Source organism: Salmo trutta, chromosome 9 (assembly GCF_901001165.1).
Source record: "Salmo trutta chromosome 9, fSalTru1.1, whole genome shotgun sequence".
NCBI classification, from domain to species: domain Eukaryota; kingdom Metazoa; phylum Chordata; class Actinopteri; order Salmoniformes; family Salmonidae; genus Salmo; species Salmo trutta.
The window spans coordinates 33135231-33163221 of record NC_042965.1 but is presented as its reverse complement, the minus strand read 5'-3'; the positions used below and the strand labels follow the sequence as shown (position 1 = coordinate 33163221).

The following is a 27991-nucleotide window of genomic DNA, read 5'->3' as shown; positions in this document are numbered from 1 at the left end:
ACACACACACTCTATCCCACACGACCACTAACGTCACATCTTCTCCAGACTGCCCAATGCTTTTGTCATTGACAGGACATTCTGGCTCCATAGGCCATGCAAGTCATTGTTGTGTTGTTCTCTCTCTCTCTCTCTCTCTCTCTCTCTCTCTCTCTCTCTCTCTCCAGGCTACAATCACAAGCCCAGAACAGTAAGTACACAGAGGTAACTAAGAGCTGCAGGGTAACTACAGATCGGAGGCTTAGGTATGAACTTAACTAAATTTTATCATCAGATCCTCCTCTGTGTGAGAAAAAAACGGAGAGAAAATAATAATAACAAGGCTATTAAACACCAGTGCATTAGATAAACACAATCATAACAGTGCTCAAAATACCCACACACTTTGGGACAGTTATCCAATTGTGCAAGAACATTTTGAGCCAATCGCATCTCTGTTACCAACAGCAAACAACCAGTGTTTGAGTTTGTCAGAGCCTGATTCTGTGATCTGATTGGCTGCTACCACTTCCGCCCCTCCCCCTCTCTATCCTTCCATACAGATTAAGTAACACCACCAAAACAAAAAGAGCTTATTTTGTTTTTCATTAGCAGCAGAGAAACCATAAACACCGGGCTTGTTTTGCTTGAACTAGCTGTGCTAGAGAGAGAGAGAAAGAGAGAGAGAGAGCGAGAAAGAGAGAGAGAGAGAAAATAAGATGAAGCACTGTTGCTAAGGACACCTTGGTGTGTTACTAGGGCAAATGTGATGTGTTGCTATGGAAAAACACATGTGTAACCAAGAGGGGCAATTGCATCATTTCCTCCATAAGCCTGAAAAACATTTCTCGCATACTTTACCCTAATTTACCCTATAAGCAAAACACAAATGTTATTCTCAGTTTATCCGTTGGGGGATAATGGAATTCTAAATGTTTCACACGTCTTCATGCAGACTCTTAAACACTTTGTTATTAAGTCATGCATGGGAGAAAATTATGAAATAAAAACACTTATTCTGTGTCTCTTGATATTGTCTTTGTCGCTAACACTAGTTTACTGTTATTGTTAAACGTCACTGTGCACATGCTCGTGGTGATAACTGTAGTCCACTGTTCTCCCTAGGGAAGGAGTGTGTGAGTATGAACACAGCTGCTGTTTGCTTGTCCTCTCACAGTACTATGTGTTAGTCCACGGACTGTTCTGAAAGTTGATAGACCTGTAGAGATGATGTTGTTCACGTGGCCAGTGGTCCCTAGCATCATTAATGTAATCATGTAATCATGGTTCAGGAGGGAATGTTTTGACCTCTTTGGTTATCTTCTAAAGATCATACACCCTTCCACACTGTGTTACACAACATGTGATGCCCAGTGTTACATCAGTCTATTTTGCATGCTTTCACAGTCCACTCTTGTCACACTCTTGATGAAAACTAAGCTGTTTGTGTGAGGAGCCAGTGCAGCATCACTCCCCTAATTCCCTACAGCAGGGATGGGCAACTCCAGTCCTCGGGGGCGGAGTGCTGTCACACTTTTCCCCCATCCCTAGTTAATACAGCTGATGAAACTAACTGCATTCTAACCTGAATATCGTGATTAGTTGATTGTTGGGGTCAGATGTGTTAGCTGGGGCTGGGGCAAAGGTATGACACCAACCAGGCCCTAGAGGACTGGAATTGCCCATCCCTGGCCTACAGTGTCACCTGAAATTACATTTACATTTTAGGAATGCCCATCTATGTGGTAGGCCTACCGTTAGTAAAACACAAAAAACAAAAGATGGCCGGTCCGGACAGGACCAAAAAAAGATGTCCAAAAGACATCTGTGGCGATACGTCCTTACTGGAGTGTAGCCTACCATGTTGGCCCGCAATGGAATTTTATGAATGCCTGTCCATGTGGTAAGCCCACTGTTTGTAAAACAGGCCATTGCGTTGGCTTAATTAGTTCTGATTCCTGTGACTAATCAATTTCGCTATTTAAGCTCTGAATATCAGCTACCCATGTCACGGGTGTGTGTACTGGTAGCGAAGTCAGATGCAGGAGAGCAGAGAGTTGTGAACAGGCGCACTCTTTACTTGGGCAGAAGCACAACAAACAGACGCAACAGCTTCAAACCTCCAGTCAAAATGCAAAAGAGAAAATGTGCAAAATACAGTCACAAAACAAACGTTAATAATCCAACCTCCTATGGGTTACACAAGAATACCCAGGGGGGAAATAACCAGCCTGGCGCGTCACACTGAACATGTAACAAAACAATTCCACACAAGGACATGGGGGGAACAGAGGAATATATATATACAATGTGATTAGGGAATGTAAACCAGGTGTGCGGGGAACAAGACAAAACAAATGGAACAATGAAAAATGGAGCGGCGATGGCTAGAAGGCCGGTGACGTCGACCGCCGAACGCTCGCCCGAACAAGGAGCCGACTTCGGTGGAAGACGTGACAACCCAACTTTATCAGGAGGAGTTATCCTGAGCCTATTTGCAATGTGTTTACACAGCGGGAAATGCAGAAGTATTTTCTCTTTCTCTATTAAATTTACCGATACAAACTTAAAACCGCTGATCATGAAAATGTAGCCCACGGGATGAAACTCCTGGACAGCAGTTGTGAGTAGCATGATTGTCCATTCCATATTGTCCATTTTACTTTGACCTGTCCTTTTTTTAGGATTTGTTGTTTGTTAACATGTCAGAGCATTTTTTATTTGATTGGGCGCCATTTACAGTGCGTTCGGAAAGTATTGACACCTTGACTTTTTCCACATTTTGTTAAGTTACAGCTTTATTATGAATTGGATTAAATAAATACAAACTTAGCATCAATCTACACACAATACCTCATGATGACAAAGCAAAAACAGGTTTTTAGAAATTTGTGCAAATTTCTGAAAAATAAAAACCAGAAATGCCTTATTTACTTAAGTATTCAGACCCTTTGCTATGAGACTCAAAATTGAGGTCAAGGGCATCATATTTCCATTGATCATCCTTGAGGTGTTTCTACAACTTGATTGGAGTCCACCTGTGGTAAATTCAATTTATTGGTCATGATTTGGAAAGGCACAGACCTGTCTACATGTATATAAGGTCCCACAGTTGACAGTGCATGTCAGTGCAAAATCAAGCCATGAGGTCGAAGGAATTTTCCGTAGAGCTCCGAGACAGGATTATGTCGAGGCACAGATCTGGGGAAGGGTACCAAAAAAATTCTGCCGCATTGAAGGTCACCAAGAACCTAGTGCCCTCCATCATTCTTACATGGAAGAGGTTTGGAACCAGCAAGACTCTTCCTAGAGATGGCCAGCAGTCCAAACTGAGCAATTGGTGGAGAAGGGCCTTGGTCCAAGGGATGTGACCAAGAACCCGATGGTCACTCTGACAGAGCTCCAGAGTTCCTCTGTGGAGAAAGGAGAACCTTCCACAAGGACAATCATGGTAGAGCGGCCAGACAGAAGCCACTCCTCAGTAAAAGACACGACAGGCCGCTTGGAGTTTGCCAAAAGGCACCTAAAGACTCAGACCATGAGAAACAAGAGTTTCTGGTCTGGGCAAACCAAGGTAGAACTCTTTGGCCTGAATGCCAAGCGTCACATTTGGAGGAAACCTGGTACCATCCCTACGGTGAAGCATGGTAGTGGCAGCCTCATGCTATTGGTATGTTTTTCAGCAGCAGGGACTGGGAGAATAGTCAGGATCGAAGGAAAGATGAATGGAGCAAAGTACAGAGAGATCCTTGATGAAAACCTACTCCAGAGCGCTCAGGACCTCAGACTGGGAGTGAGGGTTCACCTTCAAACAGGACAACAACCCTAAGCACACAACCAAGACAACGCAGGAGTGGCTTCGGGACAGGTCTCTGAATTTCTCTGAGTTGCCCAGCCAGAGTCCAGACTTGAACCTGATGAACATTTCTGGAGAGACCTAAAAATAGCTGTTCATGCGATGCTCCCTATCCAACCTGACAGAGCTTGAAAGGATCTGCAGAGGAGAATGGAAGAAACTCCCGAAATACAGGTGTGACAAGCTTGTAGCGTCGTACTCAAGAAGGCTCGAGGCTATAATTGCTGCCAAATATGCTTCAACAAAGTACTGATTAAAGCGTCTGAATACTTATGTGAATGTAATATTTGTTTTACATTTAAATAAATTAGCAAAAATGTCTAAAAAACTGTTTTTGCTTTGTCATTATGGAGTAGATTGATAAGACTTAACAACGTAACAAAATGTGGAAAAAGTCAACGGATTTGAATAGTTTCCGAATGCAATGTATCTATCTATCCTTCCATCCAGCCCACCAGTTTTTAAACTAGCCAATCTGCCTGCCTGTAAGTCTGAATACCCAGACACCAGAACCTATCATCAAATTAATATGCAAATGAAGCAACAGACTGCATCTACAGGGCAGCTGTCTTCTACAGTCTGTTGATGAGCCAATTTCATGGTCAATCGTTACAACAGCAGTCTGTGGCATTACTCCCCAGGACCTACACCTATGGCCATGAGTGGCTGGGGACTGGGGATTCCTGGCATGTCCTAGAGACATGTGTTCCTGATGGGCTAGGGTCAACTATGTCAGTAATGTGTGAGGATTTATGCTAAGTGTTGAGGCTGCTCTGCATCCCATATCTGGGCGAATGCTTAGCATATCCCTGCCAAGGCATGACTGGCATCCACGATAAACTGGCAAATATGGGTTGCATGTGGGAAGAGGTGGAGGGTGGGAGTAAGGAAAGGGCTGCTGTTTTCTGCATTGTGGCTGGCACTTTCTCCTTCACGAAAATAACTGCTTGCCTCCAACTACGTGTTTGCACCACCCAACTCCATTACCAGCCATGAACATTATAAAACTCAGTTTGCAAAACTTACTGTATATCTCAGTTATGTTTCCATTTTCCCGAAACTCTCCATGCTTCCGCTCCCAAGTTGTGTGCCCATACCAGGAGAGGCAGGCTAAACCAGGCTGTGTGTCCATACCAGGAGAGGCATGCTAAACCAGGCTGTGTGCCCATACCAGGAGAGGCAGGCTAAACCAGGCTGTGGCTTGGCGGTATGGCCTCCCTAGGATATTTAATGAGCGCTCTCTCATTTACACTTATCTCATGTCAGCTTACGTAAGGCGCAGGCCTGGACCCCCAGCCTAATGTGATCAACAGGAGGGGAATGTGTTTGGCCTGACAGCACCTCAAGGTATTAGGACCTGGCCTACACTGGGTTGGGTTCACAGTAAGACGTCTATCTCACATTTTATTGTGTTTCATACCATTATGTTTTCGTTGTTTTAGATTTGTACAATTGTTAAATGGGTTGGGACCATGTATAAAATGCACTACGAATAAAAACAAACTTAAAATGTGAACGTTTACTGTTTAGTTGCTAGTGAGATTGTTTGAGGTTGTGTTATGCTATGCTGTGTGCATTCTTCATGCATTTTGCTGTTTGCTTGTCTGCAGTTGGTGACCACTAATGAAGACTAGACCAAAGACCATGACCTAATACAAGACCTTCAGTATGCGTCATCCAGAGGAGGCTGGTGAGATGAGCTATAGGAGGATGGGCTCCTTGTAATGGCTGGAATGGCATCAATGGACCAAACACATCAAACATATAGAAACCATGTTTGACTACATTTCATTAATTCCATTTCAGCCATTACAATGAGTCCATTCTCCTATATCCCCCCCCCCCCCCCCCCGTTGCTCTTGGTCCTCCTCCCTTCTGGTCAAATACAGCTGTTTTACTGTGGCTGATTACAGGGTACTGAGATAACTACAGTACAGCCAGTCACTCTACAAAGAGTTTCTGTGGAGGTGAACTCATCCCTACCTGTCCTCCACTCCACCTAGCCCAGGTGTGCTGCTTCTATCTATACCCCTATCTTTAGGTATACCTCTAACTACACCCCTACCTGTATCTATAACTCCATCTCTATCTCTATCTCTACCTCTATCTATATCTCTATCTATACTACATATACCTCTATCAACACCCCTACCTCTATCTAAACCTCTAACTATACCCCTACCTCTATCTATAACTCTATCCATACCTCCATCTATACCTCTACCTCTATCTAAACCTCTACCTCTACCCCTACCTCTATCTAAACCTCTATCTATAACTCTATCTATACCTCTATCTATAACTCTATACCTCCATCTATACCTTTACCTCTATCTAAACCTCTACCTCTACCCCTACCTCTATCTAAACCTCTATCTATAACTCTATCTATACCTCTATCTATAACTCTATACCTCCATCTATACCTTTACCTCTATCTATACCTCTACCTATACCCCTACCTCTATCTATACCTCCATCTATACCTCTACCTCTATCTAAACCTCTACCTATGCCCCTACCTCTATCTAAACCTCTATCTATACCTCTATCTATATTATATATACCTCTGTCTATACCCCTACCTCTATCTAAACCTCTAACTATACCCCTACCTCTATATATAACTCTATCTATACCTCTATCTATACCTCTACCTCTATCTATACGTCTATCTATACCTCTATCTATACCCCTATTTCTGTCTATACCTCTACCTATACCCCTACCTCTATCTATACCTCTAACTACACCCCTACCTGTATCTATACCTCTATCGCTACCTCTATCTATACCTCTATCTATATTATCTAAACCTCTAACTATACCCCTACCTCTATATATAACTCTATCTATACCTCTATCTATACCTCTACCTCTATCTATACCTCTATCTATACCTCTACCTATACCCCTATTTCTGTCTATACCTCTACCTATACCCCTATTTCTGTCTATACCTCTATCTATACCTCTATCTATACCTCTACCTATATCCCCACCTCTATATATAACTCTATCTATACCTCTATCTATACCTCTATCTATACATCTAACTATACCCCTACCTCTATTTATAACTATATCTATACCTCTATTTATACCTCTATTTATACCTCTACCTATACCCCTATTTCTGTCTATAACTCTATCTATACCTCTATCTCTACCTCTATGTATATCTCTATCTATACCTCTAACTATGCCCCTACCCCTATCTAAACCTATATATATAACTCTATATATACCCCACCTCTATCTATAACTCTATCTATACCTCTATATATAACTCTATCTAAACCTCTATCTATAAGTCTATCTATACTCCTATCTCTATCTATATCCCTATATATACCCCTACCACTATCTATACCTCTAACTATACCCCTACCTCTAACTCTATCTATACCTTTATCTAAAGCTCTATCTATACCCCTACTTCTATCTATACCTCTATATATACCACTACCTCTATCTATACCTCTAACTATACCCCTACCTTTATCTATACCTCTATATACACCCCTACCTCTGTCTATACATCAAACTATACCCCTACCTCTATCTATACCTCTATCTATACCTCTATATACAACTCTATCTATACCCCTACCTCTACCTATACCTCTAACTATACCCCTACCTCTATCTATACCCCTACCTCTATCTATACCTCTATATACAACTCTATCTATACCCCTACCTATACCTCTAACTATACCCCTACCTCTATCTATACCCCTACCTCGATCTATACCTCTAACTATAACCCTACCTCGATCTATACCTCTAACTATACCCTTACCTCTATCTATACCTCTAACTATACCTCTACCTCTATATATACCTCTAACTACCTCTATCTCTACCTCTATAACCTACCTCTATCTCTACCTCTATATATACCTCTAACTATACCCCTACCTCTATCTATAACTCTATCTAAACCTCCACCACTATCTATTCCTATACCTCTACATATACCTCTTACTATACCTCTACCTCTACCTCTATATACCTCTATATATATCTCTAACTACTGTATACCTCTACCTATATCTCTAACTATACAGTGAGGGAAAAATTATTTGATCCCCTGCTGATTTTGTACGTTTGCCCACTGACAAATAAATTATTTTAATGGTAGGTTTGTTTGAACAGTGAGAGAAAGAATAACAACAAAATCCAGAAAAACGCATGAATTGATTTGCATTTTAATGAGGGAAATAAATATTTGACCCCCTCTCAATCAGAAAGATTTCTGGCTCCCAGGTGTCTTTTATACAGGTAACGAGCTGAGATTAGGAGCACACTCTTAAAGGGAGTGCTCCTAATCTCAGCTTGTTACCTGTATAAAAGACACTTGTCCACAGAAGCAATCAATCAATCAGATTCCAAACTCTCCACCATGGCCAAGACCAAAGAGCTCTCCAAGGATGTCAGGGACAAAATTGTAAATCAACACAAGGCTGGAATGGGCTACAAGACCATCGCCAAGCAGCTTGGTGAGAAGGTGACTACAGTTGGTGCGATTATTCAAAAATGGAAGAAACACAAAAGATCTCACCTCGTGGAGTTGCAATGATCATGAGAACGGTGAGGAATCAGCCCAGAACTACACGGGAGGATCTTGTCAATGATCTCAAGGCAGCTGGGACCATAGTCACCAAGAAAACAATTGGTAACACACTACGCCGTGAAGAACTGAAATCCTGCAGCGCCCGCAAGGTCCCCCTGCTCAAGAAAGCACATATACATGCCCGTCTGAAGTTTGCCAATGAACATCTGAATGATTCAGAGGACAACTGGGTGAAAGTGTTGTGGTCAGATGAGACCAAAATGGAGCTCTTTGGCATCAACTCAACTCGCCGTGTTTGGAGGAGGAGGAATGCTGCCTATGACCCCAAGAACACCCTTCCCATCGTCAAACATGGAGGTGGGAACATTATGCTTTGGGGGTGTTTTTCTGCTAAGGGGACAGGACAACTTCACCGCATCAAAGGGATGATGGACGGGGCCATGTACCGTCAAATCTTGGGTGAGAACCTCCTTCCCTCAGCCAGGGGATTGAAAATGGCTAGTGGATGGGTATTCCAGCATGACAAAACACACGGCCAAGGCAACAAAGGAGTGGCTGTAGAAGAAGCACATTAAGGTCCTGGAGTGGCCTAGCCAGTCTCCAGACCTTAATCCCATGGAAAATCTGTGGAGGGAGCTGAAGGTTCGAGTTGCCAAACGTCAGCCTCAAAACCTTAATGACTTGGAGAAGATCTGCAAAGAGGAGTGGGACAAAATCCCTCTTGAGATGTGTGCAAACCTGGTGGCCAACTACAAGAAACATCTGACCTCTGTGATTGCCAACAAGGGTTTTGCCATCAAGTACTAAGTCATGTTTTGCAGAGGGGTCAAATACTTATTTCCCTCATTAAAATGCTAATCATTTTATAACATTTTAGACATGCATTTTTCTGGATTTCTTTGTTGTTATTCTGTCTTTCACTGTTCAAATAAACCTACCATTAAAACTATAGACTGATCATTTCTTTGTCAGTGGGCAAATGTACAAAATCAGCAGGGGATCAAATACTTTTTTCCCCTCACTGTACCTCTACCTCTAATGATACATCTACCTATATCTATACCTCCAACTATACCGATAACTCCACCTCCACCTCTATCTCTACCTCTATCTATACGTTTAACTCTACCTCTACCTTTAAATCTGACCAGCAGCATACCACCCTGCATACCACTCATGGTTTTTCCTCTAAAGCTAAGCAGGGTTGGTCCTGGATGGGAGACCAGATGCTGCTGGAAGTGGTGCTGGAGGGCCGGTAGGAGGCACTCTTTCTTCTGGTGTTGGAGGGCAGTGAATGGGGACATTGCCTTGTGTAAAGAGCTGTCTGTTAAATGGGTGTTCTGACACTCTGTGGTCACTGAAGTGCCAATAGCACTTATTGTAGGAGTGCTAACCCTGATGTCCTGGCTAAATTCCCAATCTGGGCATCCTCCACAGCTTCCAATTGGCTATTCCCCAGGTTGTTGCTGTAAATGAGAATGTGTTCTTGCTAAATTTACCTGGTAAAAGAAGGATTAAATAAGAAAACTTATACTTAGAACCAGACAGTGAAAAGTAAGTAGACTCCCCAGTCCCCACCATGTTAACAGTGAAATCATTATTCCCTATCCAAAACAAGGAGCAGGGTAGTGAACCAAGGCCTGTATGTCAGTAAGCAGAGCTCCAGAGTACAGCCCCTTCTCTACAGTATGTGACACCTGCTTAGATTAGCAGCACATAACCAGCCAGCATGAGCTCAGCCTCATGGCATTAAACCAGGGGACAGTTGGAATGCCACTGGCTTGGTGTTTAATGTCGGGAAGGAGGAGCAGGGAGTGGGAAGCCACTCTATTCCTCTAACCTGTCTGCCTACCTGCTCTCAGATGTCTATGTACTTTAGCCTAACCGATCTCACAAGAATGGCATGACAACAATAGTCAGCGAAGTTGGCTAAAGCACATATGAGAAGAACCAGGGTGCTCTACCTAGACAAGAATACATACCAGTATTACAGTTGACCCCTGATATGTACAATGGTTTGGGGGTTTTCTGAATTCTAAACTGGAGCATGTTGTACATCCAGAGCATGCAGAATGAAGATAGATAGAGAGATGATAGTACATCCTTAGATAGTTATTGTTTAGAGACATTTAAGCTTTCACACAGGGAGGGAGAACAGTGTCTGGACTAACCAACTGGCTGATAACTCTCCATCTCTGTTTGACTTTCTCTTCATTTTCCCTCTCCATCTAGCACAGATCTCAGCATAGACAGTCAGTATGTATCTCTCTTAAAGGGTGCCTGTTGCTTCAGGGGGTTTAGTGGAACAAAGCGGAAAGCAGCACGAGGAGGGAACCTTTTAGTAAACCACAAAAACAGCCTGTCTGTCTGTTCTCCAGCTGGAGCTCTATATTCCAGCCAACAGACACTTCTTCCCCACACTGGCAACATGATGCACCTGTAAAGAGAGGAGGTAAACAGACACATTTTTCTTCTTGGCACAAAGGAGCCGTTTCTCCACTCAGCCAACGACAGTAGCAGTGATCCTTTGTTTTCATTTCACCTTGATAGGTCTTGTTAAGATACTATCTAATTTCCAAGGAAGGTAGCTTATTCTCCTAGGATCTAACATTTCATTAAAGGCAATCGTATACAGCCCCATCTAAACTGGGTCAGGGAGCTTTCCAACAATAATCAATGAAATGCTACTAGCCAAGGCAATTCTGTTTACCTAGCATATAATGCGAAATAGCCAGACTCTTTGATGTGGAACATTGTTTAGCATCAGCTCAAGCCCACACCTCAACTACCTTTCCTGTGACAGCCTAGCCTGCTTTCCAAGTAACAAGCCCCAACCGTGACTCTAAATACCATTTCCTGTCATGTCAAGGTGTGTGTTTTACTGGAACGTGCTGATTACTCAGAGCTACACTCACTTTCCCTCTTGAAAAAGTTGTAATCTTTCCTTTCTTTCAGTTTTGTTTTACAATAACTACAGCGTCTGTGAAATCTGTCACTCAGGATGTACAAGTGTGCGTTGCTATTTCCTAAAAGCATTCAATCCCTGTCAGTTATAGTGTTTGCAAGTTAACTTCATGATTTCTTCACAAAATCCAGTTTGCACACTTTTCTGGACACACAATCCTCCCCAGCCACACACACGCACCACCAGCCCCTCGCTGACAGTGCAGAAGCCATGCTCTGGAGACAAAAGAGAGGCCCGGGCCCAAGCCCCTTTCCCCAGCCCTCTAACCCCCCAGCCCACTGGCCCCCAGCCCTGGTTCTTGGCTCCGGCGGTTGTGCAAGCTGTCGCAGTAAGCAGCTGGTATATGGGATGGGAAAAGTCACTGTCTGTCTGAAAAAGCATGTATCTGAACTGCTATTGTGTTGCAACCACGCTCCCTTACTCCCTCCCTCTACCATTCTTACCCTCTCCTTCTGTTACTCTCTCTCTCTGTCACCCCACCCCCTTCCGGTCTCTCTCCTTCTAGCTTTCTTTGCTGCAGCCTGGGGTTCTTTGTGCCACACTTCCTGCCTCAGCTATCTCTGTCCAAACAGAAGCCACTCTGCAGCAGGTTCATCCTATCAGATTCCACTCTATCAGACTGGGTCCAATGAGTGCAAACTGCTCATCCCTGGTGATGACTACACAGGACAATAACTTTTGCACAGAACTTGAGTAAAGTTTAAAGCATTTATTAAGAAATTGTGTAAAATGCTTTTACAGTTTCATAACAAAACAGAACAATGTGTTTTTGCATCATTTGACAGCAAAAAATAATCAAGAAAATAATAATGTTAAGAAAGTGAATGTTTGAGTTTCAATCTGAGCATTGCCCATTGGCTTTGGAAAAGTCCAATATTTTCCTTTCTCTTGTGAGATTCACCTTCTTTCACGTGTCTTTCTGCCACCACCTTACATCCAGCCATGTTACACATTTTCACTAATCCGTTTCTTCTCCCTTCTCTTTCTTTCTCTGACCATCTCCTCAGTTCACCCCGTACCATTGGCCCTTCTCAGGGCAGCTATAGGATCATGAGCAATGTACTGCAGAGTCCAGTCCAGTTCAACTCCTCACCCTGGTCCGGGCTTTAATGACATGACATGGGCCCAGTCCACATACACCTGAGCCAGTCCACATGTGAGCCCTGACCCCTCCACAGGGTAATCCAGAACCTGCACTGCCATCCCAGACTGCACATTGAGTCCTGGGTTACAGCCACAGCCGTGTATTCCAATAGGCAGACTTCAAACCCTGAGGTTCCGGTCATTTTATGCTCTCTTCATCATCTTCATCATCAACAAATGAAGCATGCAGAGGGTTGGTTGTTCAGCGTTCAGGGAGAGTGATAGTGGGAAGCCAGTCATACACACTGCGGCTCTCCTCACAAAACAGATGCAGTTTGTCCAGAGCAGGGTCTTTCCATGACTCAGCACCAGGGCTCTGTGAGAAAGAGAGGGAGAGATGATTAGAATCATGACAATGACATCACATAGACAGCTAAACGATATAATATCGAATTAGATTGAATGATTGACATTCTGATTGCATTGACAGATTGCGTTGACAGCGCACAGGGCGACCGTTATACGCAATAACGATGTGCATGGGGAAAATATGCTGACTGGATGACTCGTGATCAAACCCCGAGATCAGGACGTACCGTGACAAGAATGCAATGTGCGTCCTTGGGTTCGCCAGCCTCTTCTGTGCCCACGAGGTCAGCCAGGCGCTCGATATCGTTAACGCGTACCACATTTATGTCGTTATCGAAGCAGAAAGCCTGGATGAGGGTGAAGTGGATCTGGAGAGCGATGTCGCATTCGTACTCCTCGTCTGTCGCCAGAACGCAGAATGCCACATTGTCTGGATCACTGTTGGCATAAACAATAGTAGCTGTTTAGAAGCCGGTCCTATGCAATTGTAGACGTGGCTATGTAGCATATCTGTGCATGAATAATTATTCTGCATGACATATAAAACAATAGGAGTGTACTTACACATTCATAATTTTGGCAGACTCGTAGACTCCCACGGTAAGGTAGTCCTGCTTCTTTGCAGACACCAACAACTCCTCCAGGGCTGTGCCTGCACTTTGCACTCTGAAGACGAAAAAAAAAGACACCGGTATTATTATAAAGTCATCACATAGTAAGTAACACATTATCAAACATTTCCGACTACAGTAGCCTAGGTTTGCATTCGTATTAAGAATGTTAAAATGTGTATTTACCTATCAGTGCTGTCGAGTGCGCTCTCCTGTCCAAAGATCTCTTCCAGTTCCAGTGTCATGATTGTAGTCCAAGTGTGTACCGTGATTGTTAAAGAATAGACAGATAAATACAGGTTCGGTGTTCACCAGTAGATCTTGCGTTATTCTGAGGTATGGCAGTGCTTCAATGCTTATATAGCAGGTCAGCGGAGTTTCTCGGCAAGAGGCGTGGTTTTCCCCTCCTGACTGTCGTGATGTGCTTTGGGTATGTGAAGACTCCAACGTGTTACAGTAGTGCTTCTTGACGACCCCAAGTGGGGGTAGGATTACAATGTTACAAGAAATCTCCCCCACCTCACTCTTGGCTTGTTGTCAACATCAGCACTGTAAAAAACTAAAAGTCCCCCTTTTCTTTCGATTTGAAAACATCACCGCAAAGAGCAACGAGCCTTGATGAGCTGTAACTGAATCAAGCTTCTAACCTGTTATATTTTGTTGAGTTGTATAATTGTTATGCACTCCCTGGACATGTGTGCGTTTTAGTGCATCTTATAAAACAAGGTGGAGGCTATATGCAATGCTTTTACTTATGCAAATGGTCATGGACGATTTTTTTACGATTGGACTAAAACCAAACGTTGTAAACATGTTGATATAGGCTACTTACAACAACGTCAAATATAAAAGGTATGCCATATCTAGTTCCACAAAGTTGTTCTTGGCTCCAAGACTAATTTTAGCAGTGTCGCTTACTGAAAAATAAACGTGTTTTTTTTCATGGACAATGACAAGCGGATGACAACAGCTTGCACCCGGCACACGCCTGTGTTTTGTTTCGCGTCTGAGGGAGCAAGCATATAATTGCCCTTCTTGGCGCGTGGCGATTTGTCGCCAAGACAAAAGCGGCTCTGTCAGAATAATAGGCGCGTGCCCCACCTGCCTCCTGTCCTTTCAAGATGAGGACGGGGGCTCGGTGGAGGCAGGGTGTGTGTGAGTGTTGTGTGTGTGTGGTGGGAGGCAACTGAAACCGATGCGGACAGATGCATGCGCTCATAAAGTGTGGCACCGGCCGCCCTTCACTTTTTATTATTCTGATTGATCGTTTGATTGATACGTTTTACCTATCCACACTCTTTTCAGTAATCTGTCAGAGCACGAATAAAGACTTGATAGGCCAATCTCATTGGCTCGCCAAAGTTCAGCACTAATAGCATGCTTGAAATGTAAAGGTAATTTCCGACATTTGCAGCATTTACGGTGAATGCAGTCTCCGCTAATGCGAGAACATTTCCTGTAAATGTCAATCGCGCTACAAAGCTGATATTCAGCATTATGGATTGAATCGACCCCTAACTATTAGCTCTGGCCTGCCGCACACTGAAATTGGAATGCAATTTACGGCTAATCCTATAGGGACTCCACTAGGACTATTTTTATGTTTTCTTCATAAATATTAATTTAGCCTAACCTATTCATAGAGTGCATCGTCAGTCGTCTCTGTCTACGATTGCCTCCAAACGCTTAGTCTACTACAGGCTACAGGCCTACGCACATTTAGTCTGATTAGGCTTCTCAAACGCACACCAATAGAAAGTTAGATAATACATATAATTATTTTATGGTTATTATAACACAGTGACTATTATTAGATCTGATATACAATATAAGCTAACATGGGCAGGCCACCCTTTACACGGTGTTGGGCATTAGTCAAAGGACGCATAATGCTAAAACTGTGCAGAAGTCGCCCCTTGGTGGTAGTACATGAGAATGACCATTCCCATATAAAACCAGTCAAAGCTTGCTGAATAACAAAGATGATGACACTCCATTGTGAGTCATATTCCTTACAGAAAGTGATAATCATGTGCTGTTATTCTCTCTTCTGTTATGAGTGTTGAATCAATGATGCTATCACACACTATACTTAATTCCCTCCATCCCTCCATCCACCATCATACATCCTTTCATCACTCCATCACCTTTCAAGTGAAGTAGCCTACAAATGTCTAAAATTGGGCCAGCTTTAGTGGTCCCAAATCAGTTTGTGCTCTTGCAATCCCTTGCTGACATGGTCAAACCGAACTTAAAAATGTTTGGCATGATGAATGGCAGCCGTTGACATGATAGCCTCAATATCAGTCTATTTGTTCTAACAATTTCTACATGTATACTGTGTTTAAAAAATGGAATTGAATGTCTAACTTAAATACATAGTTGGCCCAATAGCTATTATTTCCCAATTGACTAAAACAAAAATGGAACCATCAAATAATAACAATTTATCAATGTCAATTCAAAGCCCTCATATTTGAGATTAGCAGCCCAAAAAGCAAATAGAAGCCAGGAGGTGGTGATAGGTAGCCTAAAGGTTAAACAAAACGTCTCCTCCTGCCTCCACACCTTCCAGGGCCGGTTCCAGGCATAAGCGGTCACTCATGGAGTTCAGTCTGGGTCTCAACTTACTATTGAGAGTAAGAAGAGTATACACCGGGTGCAATTTCAAAATGTGGTATTGCATCAGCTGTTATCTTATGTCAGTAACTGATAGTCAGTCAATTAGCCATTTCAGCTAACATTTTTTTTTTGATTGGTAGTTAGTCTAGCCAGCTATGTAAACTTGTAGTAATTATGGCCGAATACCATACGGCACGTGCCCAGGGGCCCTGACCTCCAGAGGGACCTCACTGATTTTGTTAAACATTCTCACACATATATTGGCATGAGTCATTACAAAAATGTGTAGATTTGCAGGAAACTGGCTTTAAAACTGCAAAGCTTTCTCTAAACCCCATGCCAAAATGTGTAGAATTGCAGGAAATTAACTTTAAAATGTAAATTTCTCTCCCCCGTTAAGGGGGCCACTACATTTTATTACTGGGAGGTGGGGTGGGTGGTGCCCAAAATGGGGTGGGTGGCATCCAAAAGGCAAGAGCCGGGTCCAGGCGCCTTCCATGCAGACATGCGCCTTCTGTGGACGGCGCGGGCTGAGGAGCATCTCCGTTTGGGCATTTTCAGACTATACCAAATGAGCGGTACGCTCACCTTATAAAGCTTTCGGTGGGTGTGACATCCTAACATTTACATAACGACTCCGGTTCGTGTCCCCCTGTGCAGAAACCATAGCTTCTGAGGAAGAGATCCAACAAAATCAACTAGGCATTGGGGGAAGCCGCAAGTAAATTAAGACAAAATCTCTAACCTGTGGTAACCCATTTCTCCCATACAAAACGGCACACACAGGCTAAACAACGTTGCAGCACCACGGACAGTAGGCCTACCTGAACTGCACCCTTCCGCACACAACTCAGCATGAAACTGGAGATCATTTTGAATAAAAAAAAGGGACTTTTAATGACGATCAGTGTCAAACAGTTGAAAACGTACATTAATCATTCTGTCCGATTTACATTTCAAACCGGGATTAGTCATTTCTTTTAACCTGATTAACCCAAATGAACTCTTTATAGGTACAAAAATAACCAAATGTTCCAATAAGCATTTAGATTTCAGAAATCACTGATAACCCAGATAATGCACAATGTACTCTAACAAAAATGCCTCACTGAATGGACTGACAGGTCATTACACTGGAGTATAGTTAAACTGCAACACTGAATTAACATAAGGAACATATGTTAAAATGTTCACCTCTCCATATGACACTGACTTGAAAGGTGTCCAGAGGTGTACGGGGGTAAACAGGTCCAGGCTGAACCACTGGATAAAGGACTGAAACAGCTCCTAACTAAAAAGGTCTAAACTAGTGAAAATGGGGACTCATTACAGAGCACCCTTTGTCATATTGCAATTTGTACCAAAAGCAAAACAAATCAAAGAAAGCACGAATACCCTTGTTACAAGGGAAATACATACATTTTTTTTTTTTACACAAAATCTAAAATGGCCAAATGTCCTGCAATGGCTAAAGCAGTGTATACAGATCAACAGATTTGATCTAGAATCATGAGAATGCATTTATACTATGGATGCTGACTGTTCAAACTAACAGAGAACTTAACTATACACTATGAAAGGAACTGGTAAATCGCTAGCAAGGTACATATCAACACCTGCTGGAGATGCACCACACAGATGGACAGAATTAACTGTTGTCAGTTTGTTTTGTTTTTCAATAGAGAATTCAGGTTTTAAAAAGTCTTCAGCAATCATGGGATGTCAACACATTACTACTCATTTTCATAGTGCGCTTTTTCCCCCCTCGATGAGAGGATGATGACTATGCATAACAATGGAAATCTCAGTAGTCCATTCTAGCACTTGAACAAGGCATTAGAATAAAGTGCTTCAAGAAGAACAGTAGTATCACCAGAAGGAGGACAATCAGGTAGAGACAGAGGATACTGTAATAACAAAACATCACAATACCCTTTTTTCTTCATCCACCAAGTTTCAATTAACATGATCAATAACAACTGAAACCTTTAATTAATCCTCTCCCACCATTCCCTTCTATAGTTCATTCACCACCAGCTCTTCTGTTTACATCTCGTCCGAGCGGTGTTGCTGTATAATGATGGATGTAGTCTTCCTGTCGATCCAGTTCTCCTTGGTCCCTGGAACCTCATAAGCCACAGCCGTTCCCACTGGATCCCTGGATCCCTCCTGCAGGCCCCCAGCCTCGGGTCCGGCCCCCTGCTTCAGCTCGGCCTGACCAGGACTGGGGAAGTCCGCAGACGAGTTGCTGTTGAACCCACTCTCAGATTCAGACTGCTCCACCTTCTGGTAGTCTGGTGTGTGGTTCTGCCCGCCAGTGAACATGGCCTTGGTGTTCTCCACCTTGGCCACTCGGAGGAGACTGAGAGGGGGAGGCTCAGCGTCCTCTACTTCCTCCCCAGGCTCAGAGTAAGCCAGGGGCAGAGGGTCTGGGGTGTCATCAACAGCAACAGAGCGCAGGGTCCTGGAGACAACTACAGAGGGGAAAGGTTTAACATCTGCTCGAATCTTAAATACAGCACTCGTCTTAATAACGGGAAGAGACAGGAAATGTTTGTGAAGAATTTTAGATGTTATTTATTGTTGTATACATAACATTACTTTAAAGAATAAAGAGCTATTTTGAACAGAAGAACATTTTATTCATATTATTTTTTAAACATAGCTTTAGCATTTCAGACCATCCTTGTTTTTTTACTTACCGGAGGAGGGGGTGTATATCTCCTTCTGTCCAGGGCTGCGGCCAAACGGGTTGACAGAGGGGAAGACGATGAGGCAGAAAGAGAGCAGGAACACCTGAGCAGAGAGAAGAGAGAACTAAGAAAGCTGACAGAAATGTAGTGCGCAGCCTAGGCTTACAAACCCAATACAGGAGGTACATCCGTCTACAAAGAATTATGCAAGAAGTATTTGCTTTAAAAAAAAAGTATATCTTCCATTAGTTTTTCTATGCTAAAATAACATTGTCTTGTATAAGAATATCATTCTTCTCATTACAGACCCAAGCAGGGCTCCAGTCTTTATTAACTAAAGTGTAAGTACTTGTTGGTTTATTGTTCCAACATACCATTATTTGGCAGTGGGACAATATAACGGTTTTAGCCTCAATAGTACACTAGTACAGTACAGGCACTCCTGGTCCTAAAGAGGGAGACACTTAAAACCATTGAGCTAAATCTGGAGCACCATATGAAAACATAATCAAGCCTATAATGTCCAAATCAGTTATAATAATGTCAACATATAGGCTGAGCTGGCACCCTGAAAGAACAGGATGTAGCAAGCCGCCTCAGCACACACCGTGTTAACAAAGTTTAACTTCAATTTGGAAAAGATTGACAACCAAACTGTCAACCAAATACATCTGCAGACATAAACTGGTTTGAGATTCTTTCAGTACCAGTAAATTACTACAATCGCTAATTCCCAGCATGCCAAACAGAGGCCATGAAGTGGTGTGAGGGTTAAGCTCTACTCTGTGTGTTAGTCCTCTTACCATGACACATGTGCTGGTGGTGGTTGTCTTCATGGTAGACATCTTCATCATGCCCTGCAGCTTCCTCAGCTGCTCTATTAGAGACCTAGACAGGGGGAATAATAATAACCATCAGAAACATTCTCAATGAACAATACTAGTCTACAAACATCATTCATTCATTCTCAGATGCATATCATACAAAAGAACAGTGGTTCCATAATCATGGTAATGGCAGTAGTGGCGTCTTACATGTTTTGGTTCTGCAGCAGTTGGACCTTCTTCTGCAGATCCTGGTTGTGAGCAGTGCAGATGGAAACCCTAGGGACCAATCAGCAATACACTCAGCCAACCAACCAATCAAACTTTATTTAAAACAAACACCTTTTGACCCAATGAAGACACAGCAGGCTAAACATTGGTGAAGTGAAACAGTCTAAATCATATAATGACTAATGCACTGTGTGTGCCTTTGATTTCATTTTCAGAGATCTCTCCATCCATTCTCTCTCTCTCACCTGTTCTCCAGGCCATCCACATACACCTTCTTCTTCTTCCTACTCTCCTGGGCCGACTGCTTGTTGCGGATCTTCCTCCTCACCCTCTTCAGTGTCCTCTCCTCAGTCTGAGACAGTGAGAGACAGACTGCTCACTTGACATGGTAATGTACACAGTGCTGAGGAGCAGTCTGCGGTCTCACTGCTAGAGATAAACAAGCTGTCTGGGAAGGTTTCTCATTTAGTGTGATTGGAATTGATTCTGCAGGAGACAGGAGTCATTTGAATAATTTAATAGACATCTGTTCACTAGTCATTGGCTATCCCTTGATATTATCAACCTCAACACTAAGGCAGATACAAAGTAGCTAATGTGTCACATCTCCCTTGTGAACCTCATTAGCCATTGTCTGCCCTGTCCTTGGATAATGCCATAATCTGGCTTTGTGATTCTTAAGGAGTGTATGGCATTTGGACCAAAGTTCAATGGTTTCGGTGGTCTCCAGTGTCAACAACCACTTGTAATAACTGGAGGAAATGACCTTAGTAAGAGGCATGCAAGACGGTATGGTTGCTCCTTCTTTAGCAAGAAGTCTCTTTTCCTCATCAGTCAGGACAATCTCCTTGACCTGGAACTGAAGGGAAGAAAACAGCCATTTTTAAGAGATGAGGCCTTCAACAGATCTTCAGCACAGTTACATAACTTTGCCAATGGGTGGAGACAAAACTGTAAGATTATGTCTTGTGAAATTTAAATTGTTCATGAACTTAAGTACAGGTAATGCCATTCTTATTAAAACAATGAGAATACGTTTGACAAGCATATTAAATACTTGTTTGATCTTTGGGTTTGACAATAGTGCTTCTGTTTTTCTCATCTATAATACCCATTTGATGATGTGAAACTAAGTGAAGCTCACCAGATCCGCTTGGTTGTCCTGTGTAGAGTCCTCTATGGAAAAAGCGCAGGGTAGTTCTTCACTGGAATAATCCTGTTCCATTTCCATTCCCTCACTGTCCAGGTCGTCTGATGAACACGAGAGAACCAGATCTTTATTGTCTCACATGAACAGTAAAGTTATGGAACCTTACAAGGATATTTCTGTGAAATGTTCTAATCCAAGGATGAGTCAAGTGACTCTGAACTCAAAATTGGTTTTACTTAATCTCAAAAGCATGGGAAAGAGAAAGACCGGCACAACCTAACTGATCATCTGATTGTTGATTGGCTGGCGTGCTACATTCTTCAGGATTCATGACCAGCTGGGCTGGGGGCGGTGTATGATTACACACCTGGGAACACCTTCATATGTGTAGCCCCCTAGAGTTAGTTTGCAGATGCTCAAACTACCAACAAACTATTCAATTAACTGAACTGTCAATGGCCATTTTGTTGTCATGCAACTACTCCCTCATACCACCCAAAGCTATGAACCTGTTAGCCAAGTATAAAGGTCTAGATCAACACTTACCCAGATCAATAAAGATATCCATATCCAGCTTCTCTGCCCTCACGCTCTGTAGAGCATCCATGTCCTCTTCCTGGAGCAGATAGTAGCTGTGGTCTGTCTGCACAGACAGAGCTTGAGGGTTCTCAGCCTGGAGCTCCAGAGCCATCAGGGGTTTGTTGGAATAGTTTGGGCTGGACTGGGAGTACCCTGGGCTGGGTGCAGGGTCACCGTCACTCCCCTGGGAGCTGGTGAAGGCAAGAAAATTCTGGCCGACTATGCCGCCAGTGCTGCTGTCGTCAGAGATGCCGCTATCACTGCCCAGTGGAGAGTGGGAGAGACAGGAGGTGGCCATGTTGTTTTCTCCCTTAAGCAAGCTGGACAGGAAGTCCTCAGTGTCCATGCCTGTCAGCATCTACAATACAGCAGGAAGTTAGTGGCCATTCTATTCAACATGACTTGTTTATCCCACAAAGAACAATTGTGAAATAGAGTTCTTCTTCTGCTTTAAAATAAGGAAGTGTCACATTTTGATGTAATTCGATAACAAATTACTTCTGCTTTACTAGTACGACATGCCATTAAATGAAAGGTTTGTTTCCTGCCAATCAAACTATTATCGGTTAGTAAGCATAAAACAGTGTTATTCCTGAGTGGAAGACATACATCTTGCTCAGAGAGCCAGTTTTCTAACTCATTTCCATATGGGAAGAAGGGGTCGTTAGCTCCCGTCTCTCCTTCCTGGAACAGGATCCCCAGAAGATCCGCCCCATCCATTACAGGAACATCCTCAGTGACTGACATCTGGCAAACACAATCAGCAATAAATACATGTGAGAGAACTCATTTAATTTGTTAAAGTAATAGGTAAATAGGGATATCCTACACCATATAAATGAATTATAACTCGTTACATGTAATTTAACGACAGGAGGTATTGCATTGAGAGTTGCCATGTCCTAGTGTTTGGCAGCTACCACACAGTACACAGCAGATGCATGAATGGGTCATGTCTAGATGAGATACAGCTTTTGTCAAATTTTACGTCAAAAGTTGTTTTTATACATTTTAGCTAACTCTTTACCCTTTTCCTTACCTGCTGCGTAAATTCTAAACCTGCTACCAAAACTACATTTTGACAAAAGCTGTATCCCTTCTAGACATAACTCCATGAACGAGCTCATTCCTATACTTCGCCCCGCCCACTTTCAACTTTTGTCACAAGAGAATCAACAAAACAAGCCCGAGTGAGCCCACAAATGTTACTATAGAAGACACAAACATTGCACTTCAAATATGGATGAAGTAGTTTCATTTCAAGTTAATTAGCTACATACCATAATGCTGTCAATCGAGCTAGTAAACTATTTTAACACCAGTTTCTGTGCTCAGTAGGCTGGAGGTTAGCAAATTAGCTAGCTGGGTAGCCAGTTTACGTTACATTGTCATTGTCCTGGTAGTTTATCTTGCTAACGTTACCTAGCTAGCTACAAGAACATTGTTAGCATAGACACGATGCACTGACAGGCACAATGATGAGTAGTTGTCTGATTGCACAGTGCCCACCTACTAGCTTAGCTAGCAAGATAGCTAATGTAGCTAATCAAGAGGTTGTTTGAAAACATCATTTTCTGCATAGCTGACCAGCCAATGCAATGCATACTCTATGGCCAACCAATTTGATAAATTACATCTCCATTAAATATGAAGAATCGATGGTCATAATTAGCTGCACACCTCGGCCACAGATAGAACAATGAGATAGATGGTTAGTTTGAAAAAAATCTGACGGTAGCTAGATAGCCAACACGATAGATTCCTATGAGCAAATGTAGCTGAGTGCGTGGTCGTTGTATGTTTTCGTTTACGAATCAAATAAAAATAAAAAGCATTAATTTCTCATGTCTCAAATGTTCTTACCTTTCTCAGTATACAGCCTGATATGGTAGGATATCATTCGTGTGAGTCGGTACAATTATTTTTGTTGTCTCTTAGAAGTTTCTGTCTCGTACACTCTTCCAGATTAAATCGCCTTCCAACAAGACAGATATTGCGTCATCAGTAAAAACAAATTAGAGTGCGTAAGATTTCGCCCTTGTCCTTATGGGAAATGTAGTATGGTGTGTGATGCTGGAGCAAAGTGTGCTGCTAATGAAGTGGATGTTGATATGACACAATGCCATTTCTCCTGTTTGATATTTTTGTTTCTTCAGAAAATATTGAGATGTGTGAAGAGGGCATACAAGTTTCATTCACAGGTTACAGCCGACATAATTCGACTAAGGCCTGTTGTGGTTATTAAAGTGAAAGTAAGACAAGGGTCGTTTCTTATCACAGTACCTTCAGCATCTTTATTTTCCATAATATAAACCCATTAACGCCAGAGGAACTTTACAAAAAGTTTAGTAAAAAACACGTACAGTTTATCAAAACATTTCAAGAGAACAAACGTAGCATTTCATAATTGTATTTAATATTTTAACAAGACAGGGCAATAATATGGCATCATAACAATCAAAAAATCGACTCCTTGGAGTTGACAGGTATGGTGTACAAAGTAACTTTCAACCCAACCAGGCCAATAGGCCAATGTGTTAATTTCAACAATTGATCTGGAGTTCTCTAGCCTGGTCCCTGATCTGTTTGTGCTTTTGGCAACTCCATTGTTCATCGTCAAGCCAAAGCATTTTAGCGCAAACAGACCTGCACTCAGGCTATATCATGATTCCTGGAAAATGAGTGCAAAGCATTACATTGACATGCATTTATGAAATAGAAGATCACATTTTCTATTGAGTCATGGTGTAGGCCTAATGTAACTGGAAAGAAAAACGAAGGCATGGAAAAGTGCAATAGAACATTCAAGACAGAAATTATCACATTCTTCATTCTCATTAGCTGGGACTCTTTCTGCGTTCAACAATGCTACATCTGGGTTACCAAGGCTCAGTCACTTCATGTAGAAATTGTGCTCCCGATTGGCTCAGTGGTCTTAGGCACTGCATCTCAGTGCAAGAGGTCTCACTGCAGTCCCTGGTTCAAATCCAGGCTGTATCACATCTGGCTGTGATTGGGAGTCTGGGGTAGGTTGTCACTGTAAATAACAGTTGGTTTTTAACTGACTTGCCTAGTTTAGTAAAAAATATATATATTTATAAAATTGCAGCATCAGATTTATGGGGTTGATTGCGGCATCATTCAGTATCCTTTTTTAGCATTATTTGATATATGTAACATCCACAATGGTTGTGGTTGTGGTTGTGATAAATATTGATGTATCATGTCTTAGCTTCAGAAGCTTGAGCATGTCCCACATTTTGTGTGCTTGTTCTAAGATGTATTCTTCAGAATTTTTACTGAAGCAATTGTTGTCGAAAATTATCTTGAAAATGATGTGTTCTAGCTAAGATTCTCTCGGAAAACATATTCTGAAGTGCATTTCTCATACATTTCAGTACTGTTTTATAGATAGAAAGATGAGAAGTATTTAGCAAAAATCTATGAATAGTCTTGAAGAGTCTTTTTCAAATGAAAGCCACCCAAAAAATACTGATTTCATCAAGTGTTCAGAAAAGTGGATTGGCACATGTATATTGTTTAATTTGCATATTGTATTGCAATATTTCAGATAAATATTCTACATTCAACTGGTAAAGGTTACTTTTGATATGCACTACTGGTCAAAAACACCTACTCATTCAAGGGATTTTCTTTATTTTTACTATTTTCTACATTGTAGAATAATAGTGAAGACATCAAAACTAAGGTGTTCTAAAACTTTTTGACCAGTAGTGTATATGTATATATATTGTACCAGTCAAAAGTTTGGACACATATGGAATCACGTAGTAACCAAAAAAGTGTTAAGCAAATCAAAATATATTTTATATTTGAGATTCTTCAATGTAGCCACCCTTTGCCTTGTTGACAGCTTTGTACACTCTTGGCATTCTCTCAACCAGCTTCACCTGGAATGCTTTTCCAACAGTCTTGAAAGAGTTCCCAGATATGCTGAGCACTTATTGGCTGTTTTTCCTTCACTCTGTAGTCCAACTCATCCTAAACCATCTCAATTGGGTTGAGGTCGGGTGATTGTGGAGGCCAGGATATCTGATGCAGCACTCCATCACTCTCCTTCTTGGTCAAATAGCCCTTACACAGCCTGGAGGTGTGTTGGGTCATTGTCCTGTTGAAAAACAAATGATAGTCCCACTAAGCGCAAACCAGATGGGATGGTGTATCGCTACAGAATGCTGTGGTAGCCATGCTGGTTAAGTGTGCCTTGAATTCTAAATAAATCACTGACAGTGTCACCACCAAAGCACCCCCACACCCTCACACTTCCTGCTCCATGCTTCACGGTGGGAACCACACATGCAGGTATCATCCGTTCACCTACTCAGAAAGACACAGCGGTTGGAACCAAAACTCTCAAATTTGGACTCATCAGACCAAAGGACATATTTCCACCGGTCTAATGTCCATTGCTCGTGTTTCTTGGCCCAAGCAAGTCTATTCTTCTTATTGTTGTCCTTTAGTAGTGGTTTCTTTGCAGCAATTCAAGCATGAAGGCCTGATTGAAGCAGTCTCCTCTGAACAGTTGATGTTGAGATGTGTCTGTTTCTTGAACTCTGTGAAATTTCTGAGGCTGGTAACTCTAATGAACTTATCCTCTGCAGCAGAGGTAACTATGGGTCTTCCTGTCCTGTGGTGGTCCTCATGAGAGCCAGTTTCATCATAGCCCTTGATGGTTTTTGAGACTGCACTTGAAGAAACTTTAAAAATGTTTGACATTTTCCAGATTGACTCACCTTCATGTCTTAAAGTAATGATGGACTGTCGTTTCTCTTTGCTAATTTGAGCTGTTAGGGCTCAAACAGGGCTATCTTCTGTATACCACCTCTACCTTTTCACAACAAAACTGATTGGCTCAAACGCATTAAGAAGGAAAGATATTCCATAAATGAACTTTAAACAAGGCACACCTGTTAATTGAAATGCATTCCAGGTGACTACCTCATGAAGCTAGTTGAGAGAATGCCAAGAGTGTGCAAAGCTGTCATCAAGGCAAAGGGCAAAGGGTGGAGAAAGTGGTCCTCATGAGAGCCAGTTTCATCATAGTTTCATCATAGCCCTTGATGGTTTTTGAGACTGCACTTGAGGAAACTTTCAACATTTTTGACATTTTCCAGATTGACTCACCTTCATGTCTTAAAGTAATGATGGACTGTCGTTTCTCTTTGCTAAAGAAACGACAGTCCATCATTACTTTAAGACATGAAGGTGAGTCAATGGGATGGTATATATATATATATATAGGCACCACACCCTAAAGGTAATTTAAAGGTAATTATTTTAAGATAGATTAAAATAATTACCTTTCTGGTAATTCATTAGAGTTACTTTGAAGAATCTCAAATATAAAATATATTTTGATTTGTTAAATTTTTTTTAGTTACGACATGATTCAATATTTCATCGTTTTTATTATTCTACAATGAAGAAAATAGTAAAACTAAAGAAAACCCTGGAATGAGTAGGTGTGTCCAAACTTTTGGCTGGTACTGTATACATATATATATATATATACACAATTACCAGAAAGGTAATTATTTTAATCTATGTTAAAATAATTACCTTTAAATTACCTTTAGGGTGTGGTGCTGCCTATACTATTCAGGCTACCTGTAATTACGCAATCCCAAGGTACTATGCCTTCTGCTAACAAATGTGTTAGGATAGATTTTGATCAAGAAATGTTTAAGATTTGAATGTCTACTTCAGACTCTAACATCCATAACGATAAGTTTTCCACTCTAAAGTAATCATGGACATTGCAATCTTTTCAAAATGTTCTTTTTTATGTTCAGCCAAGTCTTTCCGTCGAAATGGCTATCCATGTTTTGACCTAAGACTTACAAACTCACAGAATTTTGCTAATGTGTTTAATCTTCCCACTAAGCTTACCACTGGGCACACACTGGTTGAATCAACGTTGTTTCCACATCATTTCAAACAAATGGTGTTGAACCAATGTGGAATAAATGTTGAATTGATGTCTGTACCCAGTGGGTTGTCTATTTCATGTAACATCCAGAACACTTCTTATTTGCTTTATTTCTCCAACATGCTAATATTTAGAAGTCCACTTTTTTAGGAATACAATCCCCCTGGTGGGTACTATAGACACACACATCAAAAATTCTATTCATATTTTGTTTGTCCATTCTTTGAGACATTTAAGTTGTGATTTTGTGAGCAAATATTATGAGCATAATGCTGGAATCGCCCAAGTTTCTTTGGAGAAAAATGTCTGCTGGATAACCATTTATCACATGTTTGCCTTTTCTGGTGAGATAAAATAGGGAAAGACTGGCACCCAGGCTAAAGTATATTCTCACAAAGACAAATACTCACTTGAATCCCAACTTTAAGACTTTTTTAGTCTTTCTTAGCGTATCTGCGATGAATGTTTTGCCGATCAACATTCAAGACAGAAATCAAACG

The 27991-nt window shown here is 41.9% G+C and overlaps 2 protein-coding genes across 3 annotated transcripts; both read right to left on the bottom strand.

Annotated features, from left to right (window-relative positions):
* Window positions 1–12075: 12075 nt before the first annotated feature.
* LOC115200447 (growth arrest and DNA damage-inducible protein GADD45 gamma) lies at window positions 12076–13893 on the bottom strand. The gene is made up of 4 exons (XM_029763534.1): window positions 13629–13893; window positions 13396–13497; window positions 13059–13269; window positions 12076–12838 (listed from the first exon to the last, which is right to left on the bottom strand). The coding sequence occupies exons 1-4, from the start codon at window positions 13685–13687 to the stop codon at window positions 12725–12727; spliced, it is 486 nt and encodes a 161-aa protein (XP_029619394.1). The 5' UTR covers window positions 13688–13893; the 3' UTR covers window positions 12076–12724.
* Window positions 13894–16935: 3042 nt separating this feature from the next.
* LOC115200446 (cyclic AMP-responsive element-binding protein 3) lies at window positions 16936–23549 on the bottom strand. 2 transcript variants are annotated; one of them, XM_029763532.1, is made up of 10 exons: window positions 23405–23549; window positions 22151–22288; window positions 21509–21899; window positions 20957–21063; window positions 20579–20671; window positions 20058–20164; window positions 19792–19860; window positions 19561–19645; window positions 18767–18860; window positions 16936–18538 (listed from the first exon to the last, which is right to left on the bottom strand). In XM_029763532.1, the coding sequence occupies exons 2-10, from the start codon at window positions 22286–22288 to the stop codon at window positions 18111–18113; spliced, it is 1512 nt and encodes a 503-aa protein (XP_029619392.1). In that variant the 5' UTR covers window positions 23405–23549; the 3' UTR covers window positions 16936–18110. The 2 variants fall into 2 exon arrangements, with proteins under 2 accessions (XP_029619392.1, XP_029619393.1); XM_029763533.1 differs by lacking the exon at window positions 20579–20671.
* Window positions 23550–27991: the final 4442 nt, after the last annotated feature.

What these genes read in the sequence shown, in the direction of transcription:
- LOC115200446 (XM_029763532.1), bottom strand. Translation starts at nt 22,288, where the DNA reads ATGTCAGTCACTGAGGATGTTCCTGTAATGGATGGGGCGGATCTTCTG. An exon ending in AGGACAACCAAGCGGATCTG is followed by an intron (nt 20,672 to 20,956) that starts GTGAGCTTCACT and finishes TCTTCCCTTCAG; the next exon opens with TTCCAGGTCAAGGAGATTGT. An exon ending in GATATACACCCCCTCCTCCG is followed by an intron (nt 18,539 to 18,766) that starts GTAAGTAAAAAA and finishes TCCCCTCTGTAG; the next exon opens with TTGTCTCCAGGACCCTGCGC.
- LOC115200447 (XM_029763534.1), bottom strand. Translation starts at nt 13,687, where the DNA reads ATGACACTGGAACTGGAAGAGATCTTTGGACAGGAGAGCGCACTCGAC. An exon ending in GCACTCGACAGCACTGATAG is followed by an intron (nt 13,498 to 13,628) that starts GTAAATACACAT and finishes TTTCGTCTTCAG; the next exon opens with AGTGCAAAGTGCAGGCACAG. An exon ending in TCTGCCAAAATTATGAATGT is followed by an intron (nt 13,270 to 13,395) that starts GTAAGTACACTC and finishes TTATGCCAACAG; the next exon opens with TGATCCAGACAATGTGGCAT.